Here is a 23,898-nt window from a genome sequence, read left to right as displayed (position 1 = left end):
CTAAAGCACATCGGGTTGTTATAGCAACGTAGGGAAGTGTCTTGTGATGTCATTTGTATGCAACATGGACGCCGAGATGATGGTATACCTGATTTAGGTGAAGGAGACGCTCTCATGATTTATCGAGTGACGCCACTGATTAGCCAATTGATGGCATGGAGTCTGTTGGACGGTCTCAGACCATTTGGAACCCTAAAAAAACCATGTCGTTAATGACTCTCCGGCCACCCTGCAGCCTCTTTGTTGTGTGCATCACTGTATGAAGAAGTGATTGCGTAGCCACAGTATCAACAGACTCCCTGCTCATCTCTGCTCTTTGCTCACATGGAAGCATACACTAACTAAACTGGATCTAAATCCTCTTCTGTCCACAAAGGGAACAACAATTGCCAAGCCCAGAAATTTTCCACTCTTTCACATCTTCCACTTTCCTGTCTGTCTCATGCTGCCGTACATGCAGGTACCACAATGAGACGAGCCGTTTACGTTCAGAAAATGACCACACTAGTCAGTAGGAACTGCCAACTCACTCAAACTACTCTCTAATGACTGCACAGTTTTAATTTTGGTTTATTTTGGAGGGCCACACAGACTTTCCATGGCATGCTTCTCATGTTTGTTCAGCTCAACTGATGCAACGCAACAAGAACATGAACAGCAGGAAACCAGAAAGAGGAAGAAGATTCACACCTGACTAGGAACTGAAACCGCAATACTTAACCACATAGAGCTGTTTTCTGTTTTAGGTCTTTTTTTTTTGGTGGAAACATTTAATTACACTGTGTTTAAATATCTTAAATTACCCTGACACACAAGGAGAACCAACACTGAACCAAAGAAAAACTACACTGAGGTGAGAGAACACCCCGAGTCTCCAATTTGAGACAGATCCGTTAATAAATGTCTTCACTACTGGCTAGTTAAAATATGAAATAAATATATAAATTAATAATAATTCAAGTGTTGAAGTCCCATATTTGAAAATAAAAAACTTCAAAAGCAACTAGTGACCAGTGCTATATTTCACAGAAATGCAACATTAAACTAATGTTTTCATTTTTGAGACTGACTTTGAAAGCAGGGACATCGCTCAGGAGTAGTCTGAGGTTAAGCTGACTGATAAACTTAATTCAGGCTAGGTTTAAATATACAAAGAGGCATTAAAACTGCCACAGAGTAGCATTTTCATGTGTCACAAATCTTGCAGCATTCACTCTGGCTGTCAGCATGCTGACCGTCTGACCCCTGCTTGCCTGTAGCCATCATTGCATTACAGTTAGAATCTTGACTGCTGATCACGCCGTTATGTATTGGCCTCAGAAGACTTCGTACATGAAATGAGCAAGTAATCCACTTGTGAAAATATGCCCGTGTTTAATCTAACCCCAGACTCTTTTTCTCATTTCTGCTGATGTTTTTGCTTTTGTGGTATCATTTGTCATATTTGTTCGATCCAGCGTGAAAGCTGAATGAAAAAAGCGTTTACTAATTTTTGTGACTAAAAACTTCATGTTAAAAAAAAAAAATACTATTATAGTTCTTCTGAACCATTTAACCATTTTTAAGAAGTACACACAGCCTATGTATGTAAAGCAGCGCTGTGGTGGGGATAACAAGAGGTTTCAGATTGCTTGATATGAAACTGAGTTTTATTTTATTAATTTAACATTTTAATGGATTTTAATTCCTCTAATTAATCCCTTTCAACATGTAAATTAATCAGAACGTTTTTTTGTATGTAATTTGTATAGTATTTTTTCTCTCTCTTATTTTCTTTTCTAAATGTACTTGTATATTGTTCACATGTTGAGATAAATTACCAATCAAATCAATTGATTCACTTTATGTTCAGAAGGGCCGGTAAAAACGTCAGGGTTTTATTTTTAACACTGTTTCAGACGTTAATATTAAACATGCAGTCAGACTTTCATGTGTGTTTGTGAGGGAGGGCTGAAAGTGAGTGGATCGGCCTTTTAAAAAAAAAAAAAAAGCATACCTGAAGAAATATCTGATGTTAGAAACTCTTGTGTACTGTTTGTTTGTATATTTGTCTTTCTTGCTGCTGTTACACCCAAATTTCCCCTTGTGGGACAATTAAAGGATTATTCTATTCTAAGCTCAAATTTCACAGAAGTCATGACATCCATCCAAACTTTAGACTGTAAAAAGCAGGGGTGGGTTTTTATAATCGATTCATCGATTAAAATCAATTCTGGCTTGGATAACATAAAATCGATTCATTAAAATCCTGAATCGATTTTTTAATATAAATTTATTTTGCCCGAAATGCCAGAATCTCAGGTGAAAGATCACAAAATTTCAACAACCACCAAACAACTAAGACAGTAAACGAGAGCAGGTACACGGCTTCTGCACAAAGACGTAAACACACAGCGTGACCCGCGGATCAGAATCAGTTGGATGTCGCCTTTCTCACAGTCGGGGCTGAAAGCCGACAGCTCGCTGATTCTGATCTGTCGGCGGGTCCGCGCTTTGTGTTCACGCCCTTTATGAGCCGATTCTAAAGCTGTTAGTTTGATCTCTCTCCAAACAATATTGACCGAACCAGCAGCAAAAGAAGATCCAAACGCTTCACATAAACATCGTCATGAATTCACTCTGACTTTTACTGTTTTGCTTCCACCACGATGCACAGCTCTCTCTCTCTCTCTCTCTGTTTTCTTCATTATTCGCTTGCTTGTTACCCACAAGTCTACTGTTGTTTACAGGCTGTCGGCCGCTGTTTTTTTCCCTTTTACATTCTTCCGAAAAGAAAACCTCATTTCTGCTGTTCAATACTGAACAAATTTAAACTTTTTAAAATTATGCAAAATGCTTAGACGTGTCTCTAATAAAACCGCTGTAACGTCAGAGGTAATGTTCATATGTTGATTAATGGTTTTCTTTCGTTTTTGATGTACTGCAGAATATTTTTATAAAATCCCAGAACAGGAAAATCACCTACATGTTTTTCTGTGTTTTATCTTCAGCTACTTTGACACAAAGGCATCTACTGTGATGCTCACACCTTTGATAAAGTCTTGCGTGTGTCAGCTTCCTTTTTATTGATACAAAAATATGTAAATGTACTGATCTGAATTATATTTTTGACTGTCAAAATTTCCCAGATTTAAATCAAATCAAATCAAATCGAATTAAATCGAATCGTGGATCAAATCGATTCGGGACCTTGTGAATTGGAATTGAATCGATTCTAGAAATCAGTGACGATACCCAGCCCTAGTAAAAAGGTTTTTTTATGCTAGACTCACCCACGCTCTGATTCCACAGCAGGAACACCGTCAGGCTGTGGAGACAAAGAAAGACACCCAGGTTTCAGTGTAACTCCTGTGACACAGCTGATGATACTGAAATCCAACAAATCCAGGAATGTCAACGAGCAGGTTCAGTGAAGCTCAAGTGCAGAAACAGCAGTATTGAGTATTTAAACGAAAATTCAACCCATAATGAAGCATTAGAGGTAAAAACATAAAATGAAATAGCATTTTAATTATATAAAATCCTTCCAAAGTAAAACTTAAACTAGATTAAAAGTAAAAGTCAAAAGAGTGGACTCGTCTTTTCATTTTCAAGGAAAAACGGCCAAAAACGTGAACGTTAAACCTTCATAAAATATTTTCTTGGTGTTAAGTTGGGCTTTTTTAAAATGATTATTAAGAAAGGGAGTTTTAAGCGTAAATGAGAGAAAACTGAAGTATTGTCTGGATTTTTTCAGTTTTTAAAAATCATCCGTGATCCAGGGTTTCACCATGTGTTATTCATCTAAAAATGTTATCTCGACGTGTTTTTAACTTCAAACTTAAAGACGATGGAGTGAAATGAGTTAGCGGAGAAGCGGCAGGAGTTAAAGCGGCTCCCTGTGAGCTGGTTATATGAGGAGAAGCTCGTTTATCTGCAGTTAATTCAGAGAAATTCTGTTTGTCTTGTTTGACTTCTTTAAAGTTGGCCAGTTACCGGAAGTAGCTTAAGCTAAAAGAAAACGGCTAACGCTGAACTACGCAGTTAGCCTCGATGACCCCTCACACTCATTTTATGGCCCAGTCGTTGTCGGTTTCATTACTGACCTGATTAAACTGTTCATGCCGTTTCTTTATCCCTCCCAGATGCCCAAAATAAATTTTATATTTACTTATTACTTCTAGTTTTCCAGCTAGCTAGACACTCCTGGCTCACGTATCCCAGTAAACGGAAGCCAAGAGGCAGTCATTTCCGCTTTAAAAAGTCCAGTATAATAATAATGCACATACTATGAGAAATATTTTTTAAATATATCTCGGCTGTGTTTATGTGTGTTTACAATGTTATTTCAACCCCCAAATTTAAAAATCCACGTTTTTTAAGCCGTCTACGTCAAATTTCTGCTAAATTGTTGCGATTTGTGCTCCGAAACTCCAGATTAAGCAGATTTTCCAGCTGTAACGCACCTATCACATATTCTGCAACTGCCTGACATCAGTGAAAACACCATGCGCACAGGCGGAACCTCATCATGCTGTCTTCTCTTTCTCCTCTTGCGCCTCCTCCAGCACTGGTGTTGCGGAGACTTCTACAGCCGTGTCCATGTGTGGATGGTTCTCACTGAGCCTGCGTGAAGGGAGAAAAAACAGAAAAAAACTTCAGTAATTACACTTAAACAGAAAAACTGTTTAAATAAAGTTTATTTGAAAAGTCATGGATTGTGCAGGGAGACAAAATTTACTGCAACACCTCCTCCCGTTTAATCCTGCAGGTAGTTTCCTGCTGCTCACAATAAATAATCACAGTAAAAACAAAAACACTGTTTTAATGCAAGAATAGCTTCAATGTTTCTTTTTTTTTGTCTCCACATATTTATTTACTGCATATATATATAGTCCAAAAAGATTTAGACTCTTTTTTCATCTTTTTTCACCTATCAAAATAAAAATAATGAACTCCTGAGGCGTAACATCCCGACGATTTGTCATGTCCCGCGGCGTTCCCGAGGAACGACCTTCCGCGTTCTAGGAGCCGGGTTACGGATGAAATCCAGTAGAATGACGGTCCCGCGATAATACACGTTGGGCACAGTGAGATCCTGAATGTAAACTTGTTTTTATGGTTTGAAAAAAACGTCTAACGGAAATTTTAAAATATATTTTTAAGACTCCCCAAGAGGGAAAGAGAAATTTCTACAAACTGTATTAAGGTATTGGATGTGGTCATAGAGATGTAATAGCTTTTTGTTCGACGCCGCTGTCTACTGTGCACATATCATTTCAGCCTGTGTTAGTGTGCTGCTTCTGCTGCCACAGCAGTATCTCAGTGGGGATAGACGGCCTGGGGGACTTTTAATCACTTTTATTTATATCATATTGTGTTTCTCTTTTCAGCAGAATTTCAGCTCGTTTGGGAGTTGGTTAAGGAGGAACTATGTGGGAGCTGTATGATTTGGGGAAGTAAAGTTTGTCATTTTATCTGTAGTTTCTGTGGCTGTGCTTTGCTTTCAGGTCACTAATTATTGCAACAGTGATTTTTATTTGTACTTTATCTGAGCCCTGAGAAAAGAGAGGTCACCTCAGTTCAAATGAATGCCAGCATTAAAAAATCTAAATATTTCCAAAAAATTTATTTTTTAACATCCTTTTTTGTTTAAAAATTCATTTTCCTTTTTGCAACATTTTACTCATAGAATAAACATTAAAAATCATTTTATCTCAACACTGAGTCTCTGTGGTTTTTTGTGATTAAACCAGAACCACATGATCCCAACATAATGTTAATGATATCTGCACCATATAATATCAACCTGCTGGTGTTCCAGTTTAACTTGTTTTGGTGGTAACTGTTTATGTTTGTTTATATTGTCCGTGTATCCGTGCCAATGCGTCAGAGGTTGTGACAACACCTTTTCAGAAATAACAGTAAACAAAGGTTGCTGTGTCCAGGTCATGAAAATCTATATTTGTGTTAAGATCGTAGATCTAATTATTCCTCTGACTCCACTCGTACCACAAACCAACATTTTCCTCTTTGACACCACTGATCAACCATATAGATACACTTCTGCACACATCCTGTTTGCACAGCTAGTTGTTTAACACCACGCCCATATTAGCTGTGGCATCGCTTTGTAGAAAGCAGACAAATGCACCTTCAGCTTTTCTACAGAATAACTTAACCTGAGATCAAATTCTGATCTGTTTCAAGATCACAATGAAGTTTAGAACACCTGGAATTTGAGCAGCGTGTTGGATTTACTGTTAATGAAATCCAAACAGGTCAAACCATCATTAAGGAAACACGTTGGCTTTTAAAGCGCTCTGTAGTTGTTCAATGAAAGCAATACATGTGGGAAATAGGTATGGGAGGTTTCTGGAAGTCAGTATTTCAAACTGGTTACCTTCATTTTTTAATAATAAATGTATTAGCTGAAGGTTCAGGTGCCTCCCTCGGGTTCCATTTCACTGCATATACAATAAATGTTTCCATATTTCCTGTACATGCATTGCGACTGTCAGTTTCACTTGCTACCAAGTTAGGTGTACGCTTGGTGGGAACTCGTTCTGCTGGATCTGCATCAGAGAACCATCCACTACGTGTTATTAATTTAATTTATTTTTGCCCCTCCTGTATTTAAAAGGGTTGGGCCAGCCTTTTGTTTAGAAATGCCCGTTTCTGATGCCAAATGCTTCCAACTATGGCAGGCCAAAACAAAAAAAAACTATCTACAGCTGAGGATCCCGGGGAAAAACCTGACACACCTTCGGCCTTCAGCCTATTGTTGAAGAATAAAGGTGGCCATACCAACTATTGACTTTCAAGCTTTTTAGAATTATACAAACTCTGTTTTTGCCTTAAATACTGGATTGCCTTAAATGCTGTGCATTTTTGAACATGCTACAAAGAAAGCAAAAGTGCTTGAGACTTTTAAACAGTAATATTGGGTAATCAGGAAAGTGTGAATAGCTAGGTAAAAGACACAGGTACAGACAATGTGTGAAACTCAAAGCAAAACACTGGAGACAATCAAGTCCGAAAAAAATCCCACAAGCAATGAACAAAGCAAAAATGAAGACCATCATAAAGACACAGGTTAAAATAATAATCTGTATTCTGCTGAAACTCTTCAGTAGAACCAAAGACTGAAGAATGTAACAAAGCACCGAATTCACAGCAACATCAAAGGAAATAACAGGAACACCCCGACACCACTGTGGTAGCAATTATTTTGGCCTGAAACAGCTGTAAAGACATGTGTGAACATGTAACCTGTTGATCAGGTTTTTACAGTCATCTGGTTTATAACTGTGATGTCTTTCACAAAGCTGAACAGTTTGTACTGATGAGGATGTGTATGGATGGCTGGCTGAAGAAGGAATCAGCCACAGTTGCGAACATGTGAACACTTAGCAGTTGTGTCGATCTTAAGTATGAACGTAACACCGTTGTTTGACGTTAGTGAAGCGTGAGTGGTTTGATTTTTATCTTAGCAAGTCAAAAAACTTTCTCTCTCCATGTCAACATGTCAGGTGTTAACAGGTGTTGTTCAATGTTTGTTTGGGCGAGTTGTTAAACCGCTGCTGTCTTTGAGCCAAAAAGAAAACTACAGCTCGGAGAATGTGTTTGAAATTAAAGGCTTTTGTTAGTGTGAGAAAATTACTTGAATCTGGCACAGAAATTTCCCTCATCATCATTTCATTTCTTATTCTGTTCTTCAGCTCACTGGCTTTTATTGTTGGTCTTAGAGATTTCATTATTTCCTATTTTTATTCCACTCATGTGTATAATTTGAATCATTTCATTATGTTTACTCTGGGGTAATCTAGAACTTTGAGCCAGAATGAAGAGTGTTGTAGGAAGGCTTTGGTTTAAATGGACCAAACAGGATTTTTCTTCTATCATTTTTTGTTGGCAGCACTGGTGATTGGCACTGTTGCCTTTCTGTGTGGAGTTTGCATGTTCTCCTGTGTTTGTGTGGGTTCTCTCCGGGTACTCCGGCTTCTTCCCAAAGTCCAAACGCATGCAGTTAGTGGGGTTAGGTTATATTTCCCAAAGGTGCGAGTGCGAATGGTTGTCTCGTGTGTTAGCCCTCAGGCTGGCCTGTGGAAAATGTGCCCTGCATCTCGCCCTATGGTAGCTGGCATAGGCTCCAGTCTGCTACAACCCTGATAAGGATAAGCGGAAGAGGATGGATGCATTTTCCTTTGATTTTTCTTTTTTTTTACAATTTGTTTTTTGTTTTTTTTGGTCATTTTTATTTATATTGGTATTTCTGAGCCAGGAGAGGGCCATAAACCTGGCCCTGACAAGAGATGTGTGTTTCTAAGTATAACAGCTCGAGCATTTACGTGGATCACATTTCATTTAAGCAAATAAACAAGAGACTGGGTCAGAAAAGTGCAGCAACATGTGGGTGTGTGTGTGTTTGCACAGCTGTCTGCTTCAGTGGCCCACTCTTTTGTGTTGTTGCTCCTGTTGTGTTGAGCTAATTGGATTAGTGTTTAAATTAAAGGATTTATTTCCTCAGTCTGACTGGAATCTGTCCCAAACTTCTCCAGATGTTAACACACACTAACTGTGTGTGCAATATAAATTAAAAAAAATCAGAAAAAAGCAAAGTCTGTTAAAGCACTCATGAATGTAACATTTAAAAATGTCAATGTGATGGAGAGCAGAAACTGAACTGTGTATGAAGATTTATGTGGGACGTTGGGGGAAATCTTATTCTAAGGTCACAAATGACGTGTTACTGTAAAGGATGAAAAGGATGATGCAAGCATGAGCTGAGCATGACAACATGGTTTTTCCTCCCTTTGGTTGCTAAAAGGTCTAAAGTTTCTTAGGAGAGTTTTTGCTGAGGTCAGCTGGAGATGAGAGATGAAGCAGATTTACCACACTATGTCCATCTTTTATACAGTATGTAAAGTCTACAAGGTGCAGACGGAGAGTGGATGTACTGGACAAAAATTGTGCTAGGTGTAGGCTGTGATGGAGACCCCCGTGGTGACCGCCAATGAGAGCAGCCGAAACAAGACAAAGAACCGTGTGTGAATTACAACTTCACTTTTATATAAAGAAAGAAAGGGGGGGATCGGCTCTGAATGAAACTTTAGGAAACAAAATTCTGTAAAATGCTTGTATTTTTTGTGGAAGGTAACAAACTTTTGGGTAATTGGCATATTTTTGTGCCATTAATGAACATTTCCATTAATAGTAAAAGCGTAAACTATTTAAATAATCATTTATGGGCATTTCCTGTCACTGTAACTCATTAGAAATACTTCTTGATATCCATAAGCATGTATTTCTATAAAATTACAACTTAATATGCATTTAGGCCAAAATATTGTTAAATTTAAAATTCTCAATTAAATTCATCTTAGTACACAACAACAACAATTGTACATTGTGACTCCAAAGTGTCTCTTCAAACAGATCATTCAGTCCATCAAAGTTTTTAATCACTGACAGACTGACCTTTGAGACTAACAAAGCAGAGCTGCTTTTTTATGTGGAAAAACTTAAATACTCTAGTGCTTCACTACTAAACAGTCTGGCAGCTGTAATGGTAAAGACGTGGAGTAGTTCAAAAGCAAATGAGAGCACATCTCAATAAATAATACATAATTAGGGGCCGCTCAGTTTGGGTAGCTCTATCAGTAACAGCCTTCTCAATGCATAGCAGTCCATTAAAGAGCACATACAGCAAGTCGAATCAAGTCAAGTTGAGTTTTATTGTCAACCCAATAAAATACACTCAAGTATACAGTGGGACGAGATATCGTCCTCCTGGATCGAAGGTGCAAAGTGTAAAAATAGGTCCTTAAAAATAGTCAGTGATCAGTGTCAGCTTCTCTGAGTTGATATCACCACTATTCATCAGCAGCACATTTTAAAGCTCAGTTTTTAAAACCTTGTGATGTAACTACAGCCCAGCAGTTCATGGTTTGCCAAACATCAAATATTTAATCAGGTTAGAAGCTAATCACTCTGAGGCTAACAAAGATTGAATGAGTACATGAAGCTGAGAATCAGGAATATTGCAGACCATGCAGCAGTATATTAATGATTAACCTCGTGTTGTGGATGATTGTCTCAGGTGTTCCCATGACTGGACTTTGGTCTGTTTTATGCATGTTTTTCCTGCCATGCGATCACATTTCTCTCTGTTCATCAGGGACTCTCATGTTAACTTTTATTGAGTGGGGAAAAGTTAGCGCTTATCCTCTAGCTTCACTGTGCTAATGTGTTTACATTATTAGTTTTTTGTCTTCATTTATACCTGAAATGATAGCAGAGCTGTACATGATTCTTATTTTGAAACTAGCGAGCTAACTCCCTGCTAACTTCTAACTCCATGAAACTTTATAAATCCTGTTATCATGGATGTTATTGTTGTTAAACCTCTTATTGTTGGTATACACTGATCATTTTATTAAAGATGACAGATTTTAGAGCGTTTTACTCTCAGGCGAAGTGTTTGTTTGACTTTGGGAACTAAAGAGGAGTTTGTATCAGCTAGCATTATAAGACGTAATAGGCAGATAATCATCTATAAACTCAATTTTAGAGTTTATCTTTAATGTCAGATCAAGTGTGGCCTGTGTGTTGCAATAGCAAGAAAACACAAAGTATGAGGTAGCGAATACATCAGAGTGGTGCTTAACAGACATTTGATGTGTGTACAGCATGGATGGATTTCCCCACAGGACTGACTCACAGATTCAAACCTAAACATAACAACATCAATTATTTATACCTCTCATTATGTCTGAGCACTCCTGCAGCACTGTATGAATGAGAAGACCTATAAAATGGAACGATCGTGGCTCAAGAGTTGTAATTGGAAGGTTGCCGCTTCGAGCTCTAGCTTGGACAGTCTCAGTCGTTGTGTCCTTGGGCATGACACTTCACCTGTTGCCTACTGGTGGTGGTCAGAGGGCCCGGTGGCGCCAGTGTCCGGCAGCCTCGCCTCTGTCAGTGCGCCCCAGGGTGGCTGTGGCTACAATGTAGCTGCCATCACCAGTGTGTGAATGTGTTGATGACTGGATGTGTAAAGTGCCTTGGGGTCCTTAGGGACTAGTAAAGCGCTATACAAACCCATATGGAAAAGATATATACAAGTTTGTATCTGTCTTGTGTGAAACTTGTATGAAAAGCATATGAGAGTGAAAACAGATATAAGATCCCTTGAAAATTTATATAATGAAACTTGTATGTTTTGGATACTTACTAAAACAATGTATGAAAGTAATGAGAAAGTGGCCACTTTCATGAGTAAATCATGTAAGCCTTATATGATTTACTCATGAAAGTGGCCACTTTCATGAATAATCACATATAAGTTTTTACTATTTCTTTTCCATATGGGAATACAGGCCATTTAAAATGTTACTTAAATAACATGACATTTATTTAAATCAGGTCATGTCCTGCAGATAATTCAATAATAACATGTCTTGTTCACGTTCTCACAATTTGGCTTCCTGTCTTCATTTAAACTGTAGCCACAGTGACCAAATATGTAATACCAACACACTCACTACTTTGTCTTTTTTTGTGCACTTGCCAAATAACAGTTCCCCCAGAACTCAGAACAAAAAGGTTTTATTTGCATGCAGTCAGTTCCTGTTTGGTAGTCTAGCAACTGCCAGTGGCTCTCTGCACCAGTATTCACACAGCTGTCTCTTTTTAAAATGTTCAAGTAATTAAAAATAAATAAATAACCTGGGTTACGAAAACAGAAGTAAAAGCATGCTTTTTGCTGCTGTAGCAAGTTAAAGGGGAGCTGATGATGAATTGCAGTTAAAGGCTGGTTTTTTTTTTCACTGAATTTCTGCAAAAATTCTTAGAAATGTCACTTCAAAGTGACGCATTTATGCTGATGCAAAGTCTGAAAGGATGCATTCCCAAGACAAGAAAAAAGTGCACACATTTGCACTGAATGATCACCAGCCGGCTGTCTTTTTGTATGGTGTGTTTTATTTGTGGAAAACTCAAAGTGGCTCTCTAAAATCGGCTTCTCGCTTGAGGAGCTAATTGAGCGTCAGTGATGAGACCACAGCGTGTCTTATTAACACCAAACACAAATGAGCAAATCAAAAAACAGCATAAACGGTTGCATTTGCATGCTTTGTTGCAAAAACACAAATGTTTTCTTTTTGTTTATTTAAGTTGGTCTGAGACTTTCTGTTGTGGTCTATGGTAAGATAGTCTGCATTAGGTTGTAATTCTTTTATGACTGACTCGGTGCCTACCCCAACAAAAACACACACACACACACACACACACACACACACACACACACACACACACACACACACACACACACACACACACACTTTGCTCTTTATGAGTAATAACCATCTAAAGACGGAGACGTGATGTAAAACCACAGCACAAGTGTGTGTGCACTGCTGTAAGAGGAAAGGAGGCTTTTGCATCAGACAAGCATTGTAGAACACACCCTTGTAAAAAAAAAAAAAAAAAAAAAAAGCCATGCACACTAACAGGCTTCACAAGAAAGGAAACAAATGTTTTTGTGTAAAAGTTGCAAAACAGTTCAAAGAAACTGAGTCAGTAAAACATTGAGAGGACAACACGTACACCTCTGTAATTTTGGTTATTTGGAGCAATTTTATTGAAATGGATTTATCAGAGCCAAAAACAGACACAACATGTTGTGATTTCTTTTGCTCTGGAGTCATCCCGTACTCTGAGGAATATCAGATTCATGATGCTGGGAACAATCTACGGGCTGCTGTGCAGCCTGTATAACAGAGCTGCTGATGGACATGCTCAGACATGCTTTGGACAGCTGAACAGTTACAATGTACAGAGTGAAAACAGTTGAGCTGAGAGTTCATTCTCAACAGTAAACATGTCTGAGTGTGAGTGATAGCAACAGTGAAAGGAACATTTAATTTAAAGCAAAGTCACTTTTATAGTGTCACTGAAAGTGATGTGAGGAAAACAGAGGGATATTTTTTTTTATTCCAGTTAATCTGAAACAGGAAACCCATTTTAGACCATGAACTCACCTACTGAGGTCAAGGCCGAGCGTTGCTTCCCTACAGACCTCTGCAAGACAGGAAGTCTGGCCTTGCTTCAGTTTGACTAATGTTACCTAATGCTAACTTGTCTTTTGATGTGACCGAATTGCTCTTTCATCAGATATAACGCTGTCTGAAAGTGAAAAAGTGAAGTGTCAAAGTACAAGCTGTTAATGTGTGAGAGGATTTGTGGTTGAACAAGGTGTTACAGAGTTACAGTCATTTAAAATATAACTCTCAGTGAGATGACCCAAAGTCTGAGATGAAGACGTGTAAACTCATACTTGAGGTTCAACGTGAACATTCACATAGTTACATCATAGCAACGGTGATAGAAGCAGGAAATAAGAACAAGGCTTTTATCGTGATTATAGTATGATCTACAGTGCATCGTGAGCAGAGGTGGGTAGTAACGAGTTACATTTAATCCGTTACATTTTCTTGAGTAAGTTTTTCAAAAAATTTTACTTTTAAAGTACCTTTTTTGCATGATTCTTTTTACTTTTACTTGAGTACATTTGTGAAGAAGAAACAGTACTTTTACTCCGCTACATTTGCAAAATTTGACTCGTTACTTTTTTGTTGAGTTTGTATGCACCTTGTCACTCGCCCTATGGTAGCTGGGATAGGTTCCACCCCCTCTGCAATCCTGATAAGAGGAAGAGGATGGGTCGTAACAAACGAATGAGCTAGTAGCTATGAGACAGTCGTTTGCCATGTAGCAACATGCCCAGCACTCTGTTGTGATCAAGCTTTTCTTTAATCACATTTTAAAACTAGCACGGGTGCCTTTCCTGTCACAGCCCCAAGCGAAATAGAGTCTCCTCTTGGGACTGAACCAAGAAGCATTCATAATTTTTGACAACTGCACTTTACAGCCAGAGACAAATTTTTAAACAAGAGTAAAAACAACTAAAAACAAACAAAAACAACACACTTCAATGGCTGCCATCTTTGCCACAGAGCCAAGATCTGACATTGAGGTCAGAGGATTATTGAATACATTAGAGTAGGGCTGGGCGATATGACCCAAAATTCATATCTCGATATTTTTTAGCTGGGTGGCGATATAAGATATATATCTCGATATTTTTTTAAAGCCATAAGTTAGAACAAAAAGAGAGTTCTTAGTCACACTGTGTCCCAGATGTCACACAGGCATTTTTATTTACATACAGCGTAGATTTACATGAAGAAATTACTCAAAAATAAATTATCAGCATTTATTAAATAATCATGGTCCATAAATAAAAGAAAACAATGTTGTTTTTGTGCATAACAAAAAGCTCATAATTGTGCAGTCAAAATGTAAACTAACAGACGCTGAGCATAATAATAAAGACAGATTTCACAGCTGCTCTGTTCCCAACTTCTACTGCGTGACTGACAGCCGTGAGTTTGAAATCCGCTTCGTAACCATGTCTCTTAACAGGTGCCATTTATGGTCCTTATACACACACAATACGGTAATATTACGTCGAAGCACAGTACGTATTACTCCGCGAGGCTCCAGACTACGGTAGCCGTAATGCTCCGACAATTCATCAAGCGCTGCAGCTCCGTAGCTTACCAAAGTCGTAAAACATTTTTTGACAGATTGCTGAGTACCACCTGAAATCGGTTCATGGTCAGTAAGCACAACCAGAATTCATACATTAGGCGCGCTGTCAACTTTTGAGAAAATGAAAGGATTTTAGGCCGTGCAGCCCCTGTGGGCTGCATGTCATTAGCATGGTTAGCTCGTTAGCGCGGTTAGCTCGCTAACACGTTGACGCCGTCCAGCCCCACAACTCGCTAATGGAGATTTGCCGTGTCCTTCTGGTTGCTGCCTGCAGGTGAAGCTATGGGGGAGGGGGAGTTGTATTCAGTGAAGGAGAAGCGAGGCCGAGTAACGTTGCGTAGAGACAAAAGTGAACGAAAGAGAGGCAAACTTGTGGCTCCACAAGTATAATTATAACGTAACATAGACTATATCGATATAAAGGATATTGTCACATCAGGCACGTGCGGGGGGGGGGGGGGAGCTAGAGGGGCTAATTCCTGCCTGCCCTTTTGTTGAGGCAACTTTAAAAAAATATATATATATATTTTAATGTGTGTGTGCGTGCGGAGTCCTGTCATTTTTCAAACTTAGCTTCATTTGCGGATTCTCTCTCCGATCTTACAGTCGATCTCACTTGCATACAGTAGCTGTCACATACGTGATCATTTTTCATTTTTAACTCTGCAGGATGTCGAGACAGAATGAGACCAAAGTGGCCGAAAGCAACAGAAGCTGGTGTGAGAACAGATGAGACCTGATACCGACGATCCTGTCATACAAAAATGACCATAAGTTTTCAAACACTGCTTTAGACTCTACGACACAATTTAATTAATAATCCCAAAGAAAATGCAGGATCTGCAGGAGAGTTGTTGGACGCGTTATCAGATAATTGCTGTGTTTTTGCTGCTCTTACAGTTTTCAGATACTATAAAGGGGTTTTTAACTTCAATTGGGTGAGTCATACCACATCCTACTGAAAAATATCCCAAGAATGCATTGTGGGTAAACTGCCATGACTCATTTCATCATAGGGGATAAATAGCTATTCCAAACAAGTCCGAGCAAAGCAAAAGAAAGCAAAAAGCAACCTTTACTTTGTGAAAGGTAACATACCAACTCAGTATCTTTGCAGTCTGAAATATTGAAAATTGACGATCTAGTGAAATTCCAAACAGCACAAATTCTATTCAAAGCAAAAAATAAAGAACTGCCAGGTAATATTCAGAGTATGTTTCTGTTCATGGAGTGAAACTGTGGAACAGTCTGAATATGGAATTAAAGCAATGTCCAAACATAAAACAGTTCAAAAAGGGTTATAAAAATATGATCTTCCCGAACTATAAAGGCATGGAGAATATTGAAATTAAGTGAATGTCTCTATTTAAAAAAAATAAAATTCATGATGTGATATTATAGTCTATAGTATATCAGAAATCTGTTCACTTTTTTTTATTACAAATTATATCAGTAAGGAAGCTGACTAAATATTAGCTGATAATTTATGGCAAAGGGGTGGAATTAAATAAGTGTTTACTTCTTCACACTCCCTTTCGACATGTAAGTTAATCAGAACGGCAGGTATATTGAAATGTATTGATTTTTTTAGTATAGTATTTTTTTCTCTTATTTTCTTTTCTAAATTTACCTGTATATTGTTTACATGTTTGAAAGAAATTACCAATCAATCAATCAAACTTGGAGAGAGTGTAAAAGAGATTTGGGTACAGTTTTAAAGAAATGTTTTTCGCCCCTAAATTTTCATATGGATATCTGAAACTGAGACCCTTAGCCCCCTTGCTAGCTACCTCTCCCACATTGTAAGAGACCTTGGGGTACTCTTGGATAGCTCCTTCAAATTAGAGAAACAAGTTTCTACTGTGGTTAAATCCAGCTTCTATCAGCTATGTCAAATTTCTAAAGCTAAACCTTTTCTTTCCCCCAAGGACCTTGAAAAGCAGATTGCATGCATTCATTACCTCTAGACTGGACTATTGTAACTCTCTTTATTTAGGCCTCCCTCACTCCTCTCTCTACCGTTTGCAATTAGTACAGAACGCTGCTTCACGCCTTTTATCAGGTGTTAGAATGCATGATCATATGACTCCGGTTTTAGCTAACTTACACTGGCTTCCTGTGAAATTTCGCATTGATTTTAAAATTCTTTTACTCATAAAATCTTTAACAATAACATGCCTAGCTATTTAACAGAACTTCTGCATTTGTATAATCCTAAAAAAGCACTAAGATCTTCAAACTAGATGCTCTGAATGCAACCTAAGTCTAAACTGAAAACCAGAGGTGATCGTGCCTTTGCTATTGCAGCACCTAAACTGTGGAACAATCTCCCTACTGCCATTCACACTTCTGAGTCTATTCAGTCTTTTAAATCTCGCTTAAAGACTCATCTTTTTTCCCTGGCTCTGACTTAAGACAGTTTGACTATCATTTTGTGGCTTCTAAGATTGTCTTGTCTTGTGTTCCTGTTTGGTAAATGTGTCTTATTTTATTTATTTCCTAATTTGTGAAGCGCTTTGATCGACATTGTTGTTTTTAAATGTGCTATCCCATATGGAAAAGAAATAGTAAAAACACATATGATTTACTCATGAAAGTGGCCACTTTCTCATTACTTTCATGTTTTTTTTTAGCAAGTATCCAAAACATACAAGTTTCATTATATAATTTTTCAAGGGATCTTATATCTGTTTTCACTCTTGTATGCTTTTCATACAAGTTTCATACAAGACAGATACAAACTTTATAAGATTTATATATATCTTTTCCATATGGGTTATAAATACATTTTTGATTTGATTTGATATCTGCCGTGAGGACAAATCTGGACCAGGCTTGTGTCATCAAAGGGCCTGTAACTCTGAAAGTACTCACAGTATGAAGACAAACGTCAGACTGGCTTCACGAGATGTGCTGAAGTTTTTGTAAGAAAAGAAATCAGCTGATTGTGACGGGGTCAGGGGGGAGCACTGTTGCTCTTACAACTTAGTACATCGAGCAGCAAAAAAACCCCACTTAAATTCTAGTTATTTATTTTAATACTGAGTGTGTAATCAAATCTGCTGACATTTCCCATGATATAATGCCAGAAAACACTCAAAAACACGATGATGTGACTCCAGACCTTTTAAAATGTGGGAATCTTTAGTCCAATAGATGCTGAGAGCAGTGAGAGCCTAAAGTGATTTTTTTTGCAGCCGTCTACTCTAACGTCTCTCTGAGGGTTAGAACTCATACTCCAAAAAATGGATATGGGGTGGATCATTATCAGCCTTATGAGCCCATGAAAAACAATCTCATATTCTCGTACTTTATTTTTTTCATTCATTTCTTAATCTTCGACTCTGACTTCACCGTATGCAAGCCAAACGAGGCTGCCGTCCCATGTTTAATCAAACTTTCAAGCATAACACTACAACACTAGTAGTGTAGCCTGTGGTAGTTACAGGTAGTCTGTGTCACTGTGAGCAGTGCCATTCAGGTTAAAGCACAACAACATTGCTCATTACATACATGTTCAATCCAGGGATAATACAGTTCACAGTTTGCAGTTCATGTTGTGGTTTTTGTAAGGCTTAAAAACACATACTAAACATATTCCAGCAGCACAGAATACATATTGCACTTATAACAAGCTATAAATAAAATACCTGAAAACGTTGAGCACATACAGTGGAATAATAGAGCCAGATGAAGAGGCACTAACAGAAAAATAAGATAGAGGGAGGACAGGAATCAAATCACATTAATGCTCCAAAGGAATTAATTCTGAAATCAAAACAGGCATCGACAAACACCAAAACTGAATCCTCAAACACCAGACTACCTATGAACATGCTGCTAACTAACCCTTAGTCTGATATATGAAGCAGAAAGTTTCAGCTAAACCATCAGTCCTGCTCCTCTTCTCTCAATGTTTGACACTCTGAGTCTGAACCAAAGACCTACGGCCCAAACTAAACAACTAAACAAAGAGGATGTCCTTGCTTTACTGACTGCGTCTCTTTTGCATTTTGACAGCTCTCAGAGATAAAAATGTGAAGTGACAACAGACATTTACCCTTATTCTCTCCCTCCTCGTCTTCAGACTTTCTTTTGCAAAGTGATGAATAGAAACAGACAGTCGAATTGACCACTTTGTATAACTTCACACAGGAAGCGAAAACGAAATCAAACATAAAGGAAATGCTCTTGTTTCAATTCCTAGGGGAGGCATGCATGGTATGACAGACACCTGGGTGAAGCAGAAAGGGTTTTACTCAGAACTGTAGAAAGGGAGTCAGAGAGCTGTCAGGAGATGAGATGAAGAAGGGCCAGACAACAGAGGATGGTAAAACGTCCTCCCCTGAGTGTTGCTCAAAGGGCTCTGAAGCTGTGGGATTAAACTTCCCTGGCACAAACTGACATGCAGACCACTGGCGAAGGGAATCATCTGCTCACGCAGACCTAAGCTTCTCTAGAGTTCCTTTAAAACTGGTTTCCACTTCTTTATAGATGACCACTTCCTTACTGTTTGTGTTTCTGAACTAAATTTAAAGGCCTCCAGTTTTGGTAGCTGTGATTGTCTAAGTTCATGTTTTTATGGGTTGAATTTGGTTAATAAAGAGAGGGTACGCATTGTTCACTTTTAGCAGATATCTTATTAGATTTAGAAATCAACGAGGTAAATAGCTGAAGAATTTAGCTAGAAAGGCCAGGATTTCCCCGTGAGAGCGCAGCGGGAGGTCATATTAACGTTTCCTCCCCAAAGAGCAAAAACAAAGAACAGCTGGCTCACAGCTGGGTAAAACACAACAGTGTTTAATAACTGGACCTCTTATGACTAATGTTCCCTCTAAGCTGCGCGCATGCGCGCATGCGCACTACTGGCACGGTCTCCGGGCAGAAAAAATCTGCGTTGCGCACAAAAAAAAAATTAACTTGAATTGAAATTAAAATAAATAGTTAACAAGGTTCAAGGTTCTTTATTTGTCACATGCATAGTTATACAAGTATAACACACAGTGAAATGTAACCTGACACGCTCCTCGACATGTGCAAAAATGGGGGGGGGGGGTAGATCTTTTAGAACCGGATCTTTGACGTGAACGACGCGAGACGGCTCTTTATCGCGAGCCGTGTTTTTGTTTTTTCCTCTCTCTTCTCTCTTGTGCTTTGCGCTGGACAGAGGGGGGAGGGGCGGTAGTTACACTCGCAGTAGCACAGGAACAAAGCAGGAGGGAGAGAGACAGAGAAAGAGAGCCAGGGACAACAACGTCACATTAGAAAGGTATAGTAATCGTCCACAACTATTTTCAGTTGCGGATGATACAGGATTCAGAAAGTTTATTCATGCAGGCCCATATGACTGAGAATGTGCATCTTCTTTTTGTTTTCATATTTTCATTTATATTTAATTGTGTTGTGGTTTGCAGCATTTTGTGTTGTTTCATTTTAAAAAAAAAAGCTGAAAATTTAAATAGTTAAAAGTTGAACTGTGACTAGTTGGTTTTCGTTTTATATGATTTATTTATTACATTTTATGTGGAGTGAATAAATAAAAGTATATTTACGGTGGCCCCTAGAGACAAAGCACGTACAAACTTCACAATACGTACAAACCCTGAAGCACGTACAAACTCCAAAACACATAAAAACTCAGAAGCACGTAAAAACTCCAAAACACGAAGAAAACACAACAGAAGTGCTCCAGAATGCTAGGCCCAGCATTGAGCTTTTGTTACCTGCACTGTTCCAAAAAATAGAAATGTCAAATTATTTTACAGTGTATTTTACAGTTGTGTACTGTTTTTCTAGAATATCATTACATTTACATAAGTAGACTGTGATCTGACACGTCAAATGTAAAATAACATAACATCACTGTAAATGTAATAAAACACAATTTACTTGTTTTTTAAATAAATTTTTTTGTACATATGCATATTTAGATTGTAAAAATACATTCACAAATGTATCATGATTTCACAAATATCTGTCCGTTATTTGAAAGATTGAACTGTTGAATTCAAATGTAATGCTATGGAAAAGTATATAACATGATCCCTATAAGCTTGTGTTACATCACATAAGTATTTTTATCGTCACTAGTTAGAGCGATCGTGGCTCAACAGTTGGCAGTTCGCCTTGTGATCAGAAGGTTGTCGGTCCAAGCCCCGGCTCAGACACTCTCCGTCGCTGTGTCCGTGGTCAAGACTCTTCACCTACCGCCTACTAGTGATGGCCGATGGTGCGATATGGCAGCCTCGCCTCTGTCCCAGGGCATGCAATCAATTATTATTTAAACCAACTGTTAACTGTATATTTCTGTACATTTACGTATTATGATTCATATTTCCACATTCAGTGACCTGGTTTATAGGTAATTTCATTGTTTGATCACGTTAAAATGTTCCTAATTTAATGTCTAAAAGCATTTGGAAAAGACAGAATCCCATGTCAAATTAGAGCAACAAACTCTATTTTCATTACTGAAAATAACTGTATTTTTATAGGACAGTTATTTTCTGTTATTTTGCGGTCGTATTTTGGCGCCCCAGCTGCCGGAATATTACCGTTTTTTTAAGATGGTTTTTTTTCCTATTTACAGATGATTTCATTGTTTAATGACATTAACATGTTCCTAATTTAATGTTTAGCGGCACTTGAAAAAGGCGGGATCCCATGTCAAATTAGCGCAACTAATTGTATTTTCATTACTGGAAATAACCGTATTTTTATGCGGGAGTTATTTTCTGTAATTATACGGTCGTATTTTGGCTTCAGCTGCCGGAATATTACCATTTTTTCAAGATGCTTTTTCTAACAGTGTAGAGGCTACACAAGCCAGCAAGTACCAACGACTTGCTGGCTTGTGTATGGTGTATTAACAGGTAAATGAACATTTTTTTTAAATTATTTGAATATATATGGTGCTTGTGTATAAATACACAAACAATACATATATGCTTTCAATTGTGTAATTTAAGTGATCTAGGTAGCTCTGTTTTGAAGTTCAGTTAACGCTAGAAATGTGTTTTGGAGTTTGTACATGCTTTGGAGTTTGTACATGCTTTGTCTCTAGGGGCCACTGTATATATTTATATATAAACATATCAATAAAACCACTTTTTTTATACATTAGTAATTCCTTTTGTGCATAATGTCATATTATTGTTAATAATAAATGAATTAAAGCAAAAAACAACCTGAAGAGTCGGTCGGAGCCGCAAGAGCCAGCTCTCTAAAAAGATCCGGAAATCCCATCACTACAAGAGACGCTCAGAGAGTTTGTGCGTTCGCTCAGACACATAAAAAAATAGAGTGAACAGTGCTTATGACTCTCAGACTGAAACATGAAAACAGGTCCGTTTCACAGTTTCCAACACAATTATAATAAGTATGAATCATGTCGTCTTTGATTTTCCAGGTATAAAAAAACAAACAAACCTCCAAGTCATTTTCGCCCGAAGTGACAGACTTGCTGATTTTGTCCATGACATCAGCAGCAGAAACTGTGACCAGTTGTTGCCGGTTTCACCAAATGTCATTAGCGCTGCAGTTTTACTTTTGGGGCTTGGCTTAATGAGAACAGAGTTGAGCGAAAGGGTGAAATGAAATCTGGGGGACGGGGCTGATGCAATAAGAATTGGCTGCGATATCTTCCAAACTTGCACAATTTAAGCAAGATTTGCGCTCTCCTGCCAACTCCTACCCCACACTAAGTATACTGAGCTGGAACTCATTGTTATTAATAAATCTGCTCTACATTTTAAAGGGAACACGGACAGTTTATTAAGGGTGTATGAATAGTTTTCGATGTCTGTCAGCTAGACCGATTATTGCGCAAACCGTGAAATAAAAACGACACATCATGTCAGTGTAGGATCTGGGTCGTTCCCGATGAGGATAGCCTATTGTGAAATGTGAAGCTCACCTTGAGAGCCTGGAGCTGGACCTGCGGACTCCCGCGGACCCTGTCACCTCAACACAAGAATAAAGCGTTGCCCCACTGTCTTCTCCACACGTGACATCTGCCCCACTGACGTCTGACAGATCCTCATTTTTACAGAGAGTGCTTCTGCTGACAAGGCGGCGCTCTGAAGAATGAAACTTTGTGACAGCAGAGAGCGGAGGAGGAGTGGTGGGAGTGACTCGTCCAGCCTCCAGTGACACCGGAAAGAATAAATATTTAAATATTCAATCGCGCTTGTCATTTATTCATGGACAACACGAATTTAAAGCTGAATTTTTGTCTTCATCTACCGGACAAACAGAGCAACTACAAACGGTCTTCACAGAGAACCAGAATGCTCATGTCTGAGAAGAGAAGCGCATTTCCCGTCTAAAGAGTTCAACATCATTAAACTGATCATATTAACATTTAAATCATTCTTATGCATCTAAAAGCCTTCCATACAACACCCCAAAATATAAAAAAGGTCCTTTATTTTCAACTAATCCATCCTCTGAGTGAAACAGCAGCTGTGTGTTGTCTTCGTGTTTGTGCTTTTCCTCCAGTCGTATTCAGAGCATTAAAACATGAAATAACCCAAAGTAATACATGACGAACAACATAAATGGCAAGAAAAAAACAGTGGCCTTCATTTCTTCTAGGTCTTATATGGTGGATCAATATAGCTGCTGAGCTGGACAAAAAATCCCAGCATGTACAGCCATCACTACAGAGGAAGCAGCTGGCAGCAAAGCAGACACCAGAGACCATGGAAGGTCAGTGACAACTGAGAAACACAGGGTGGGTGCCCTGGATTTATCCCTGTGAGGTCTGAGCCAACATCAGTGATGACCTTTGTACTCTAAACCCATCACCCTGACTCCATGCTCTCCTGCATTTTGGAGATCAAGGGACAAAAGAAATTCAGTAAAAGTATAATTCTAACTGCAGAAACCCAATTTTCATATTCTCTATAATATGACCTTTCATTGTAAGAATTCACTGCGGTGAGAGCGTGAGATCTCAGAGAGTTAAATAGCCTTCAAGAGTGAAGGACATTACTGTCATATAACATGGTGATAAACTAGCTCCATCCAATCTCTTTCTTTGAAGTCTTTCAGTGGCACTGGCCCTGACAGTGGTTAAAACCTCACAATTTCCAGTGAATGTACACTCACTGGACACTTTATTAGGTTCACATTCTAGCCAGCTGTGGAGCTCAGCGAGCCGGAGGAGCTCAGCATGCCCGAGCGAGAGCTCAGCGAGCCGGAGGAGCTCAGCGAGCCGGAGGAGCTCAGCATGCCCGAGCCGGAGGAGCTCAGCGAGCCGGAGGAGCTCAGCGAGCCGGAGGAGCTCAGCATGCCCGAGCA

General features: G+C 38.7%; 1 protein-coding gene across 3 annotated transcripts in view; it reads right to left on the bottom strand.

Moving 5' to 3' along the window:
• LOC147301619 (T-cell surface glycoprotein CD4-like) overlaps positions 1–22,666 on the bottom strand; it is a 33,505-nt gene extending 10,839 nt beyond the window's left edge. Inside the window, exons 1-3 of one of the 3 annotated variants that reach the window (XM_086282184.1) lie at positions 22,511–22,666; positions 4,446–4,605; positions 3,273–3,307 (exon numbers count right to left, since the gene is read on the bottom strand). In XM_086282184.1, coding sequence (XP_086138310.1) covers positions 3,273–3,307; positions 4,446–4,489 — 79 coding nt within the window. In that variant the 5' untranslated portion in view covers positions 4,490–4,605; positions 22,511–22,666. Of the gene's footprint in view, positions 1–3,272; positions 3,308–4,085; positions 4,246–4,445; positions 4,606–22,510 lie in introns of those variants that run through there. The other 2 variants (XM_086282186.1, XM_086282185.1) reach the window with 2 other exon arrangements.
• Between the last annotated feature and the right edge of the window lie 1,232 nt (positions 22,667–23,898).

Source organism: Aulonocara sp. 'chitande type north' Nkhata Bay, linkage group LG23 (genome assembly GCF_057382095.1).
Source record: "Aulonocara sp. 'chitande type north' Nkhata Bay isolate Kocher_YH1m ecotype deep benthic linkage group LG23, A_spYH_male_GT1.1, whole genome shotgun sequence".
In the NCBI taxonomy this organism is placed as follows: domain Eukaryota; kingdom Metazoa; phylum Chordata; class Actinopteri; order Cichliformes; family Cichlidae; genus Aulonocara; species Aulonocara sp. 'chitande type north' Nkhata Bay.
Note: the sequence above shows the minus strand (reverse complement) of the source record. Positions and strands in the feature narration are given on the sequence as shown.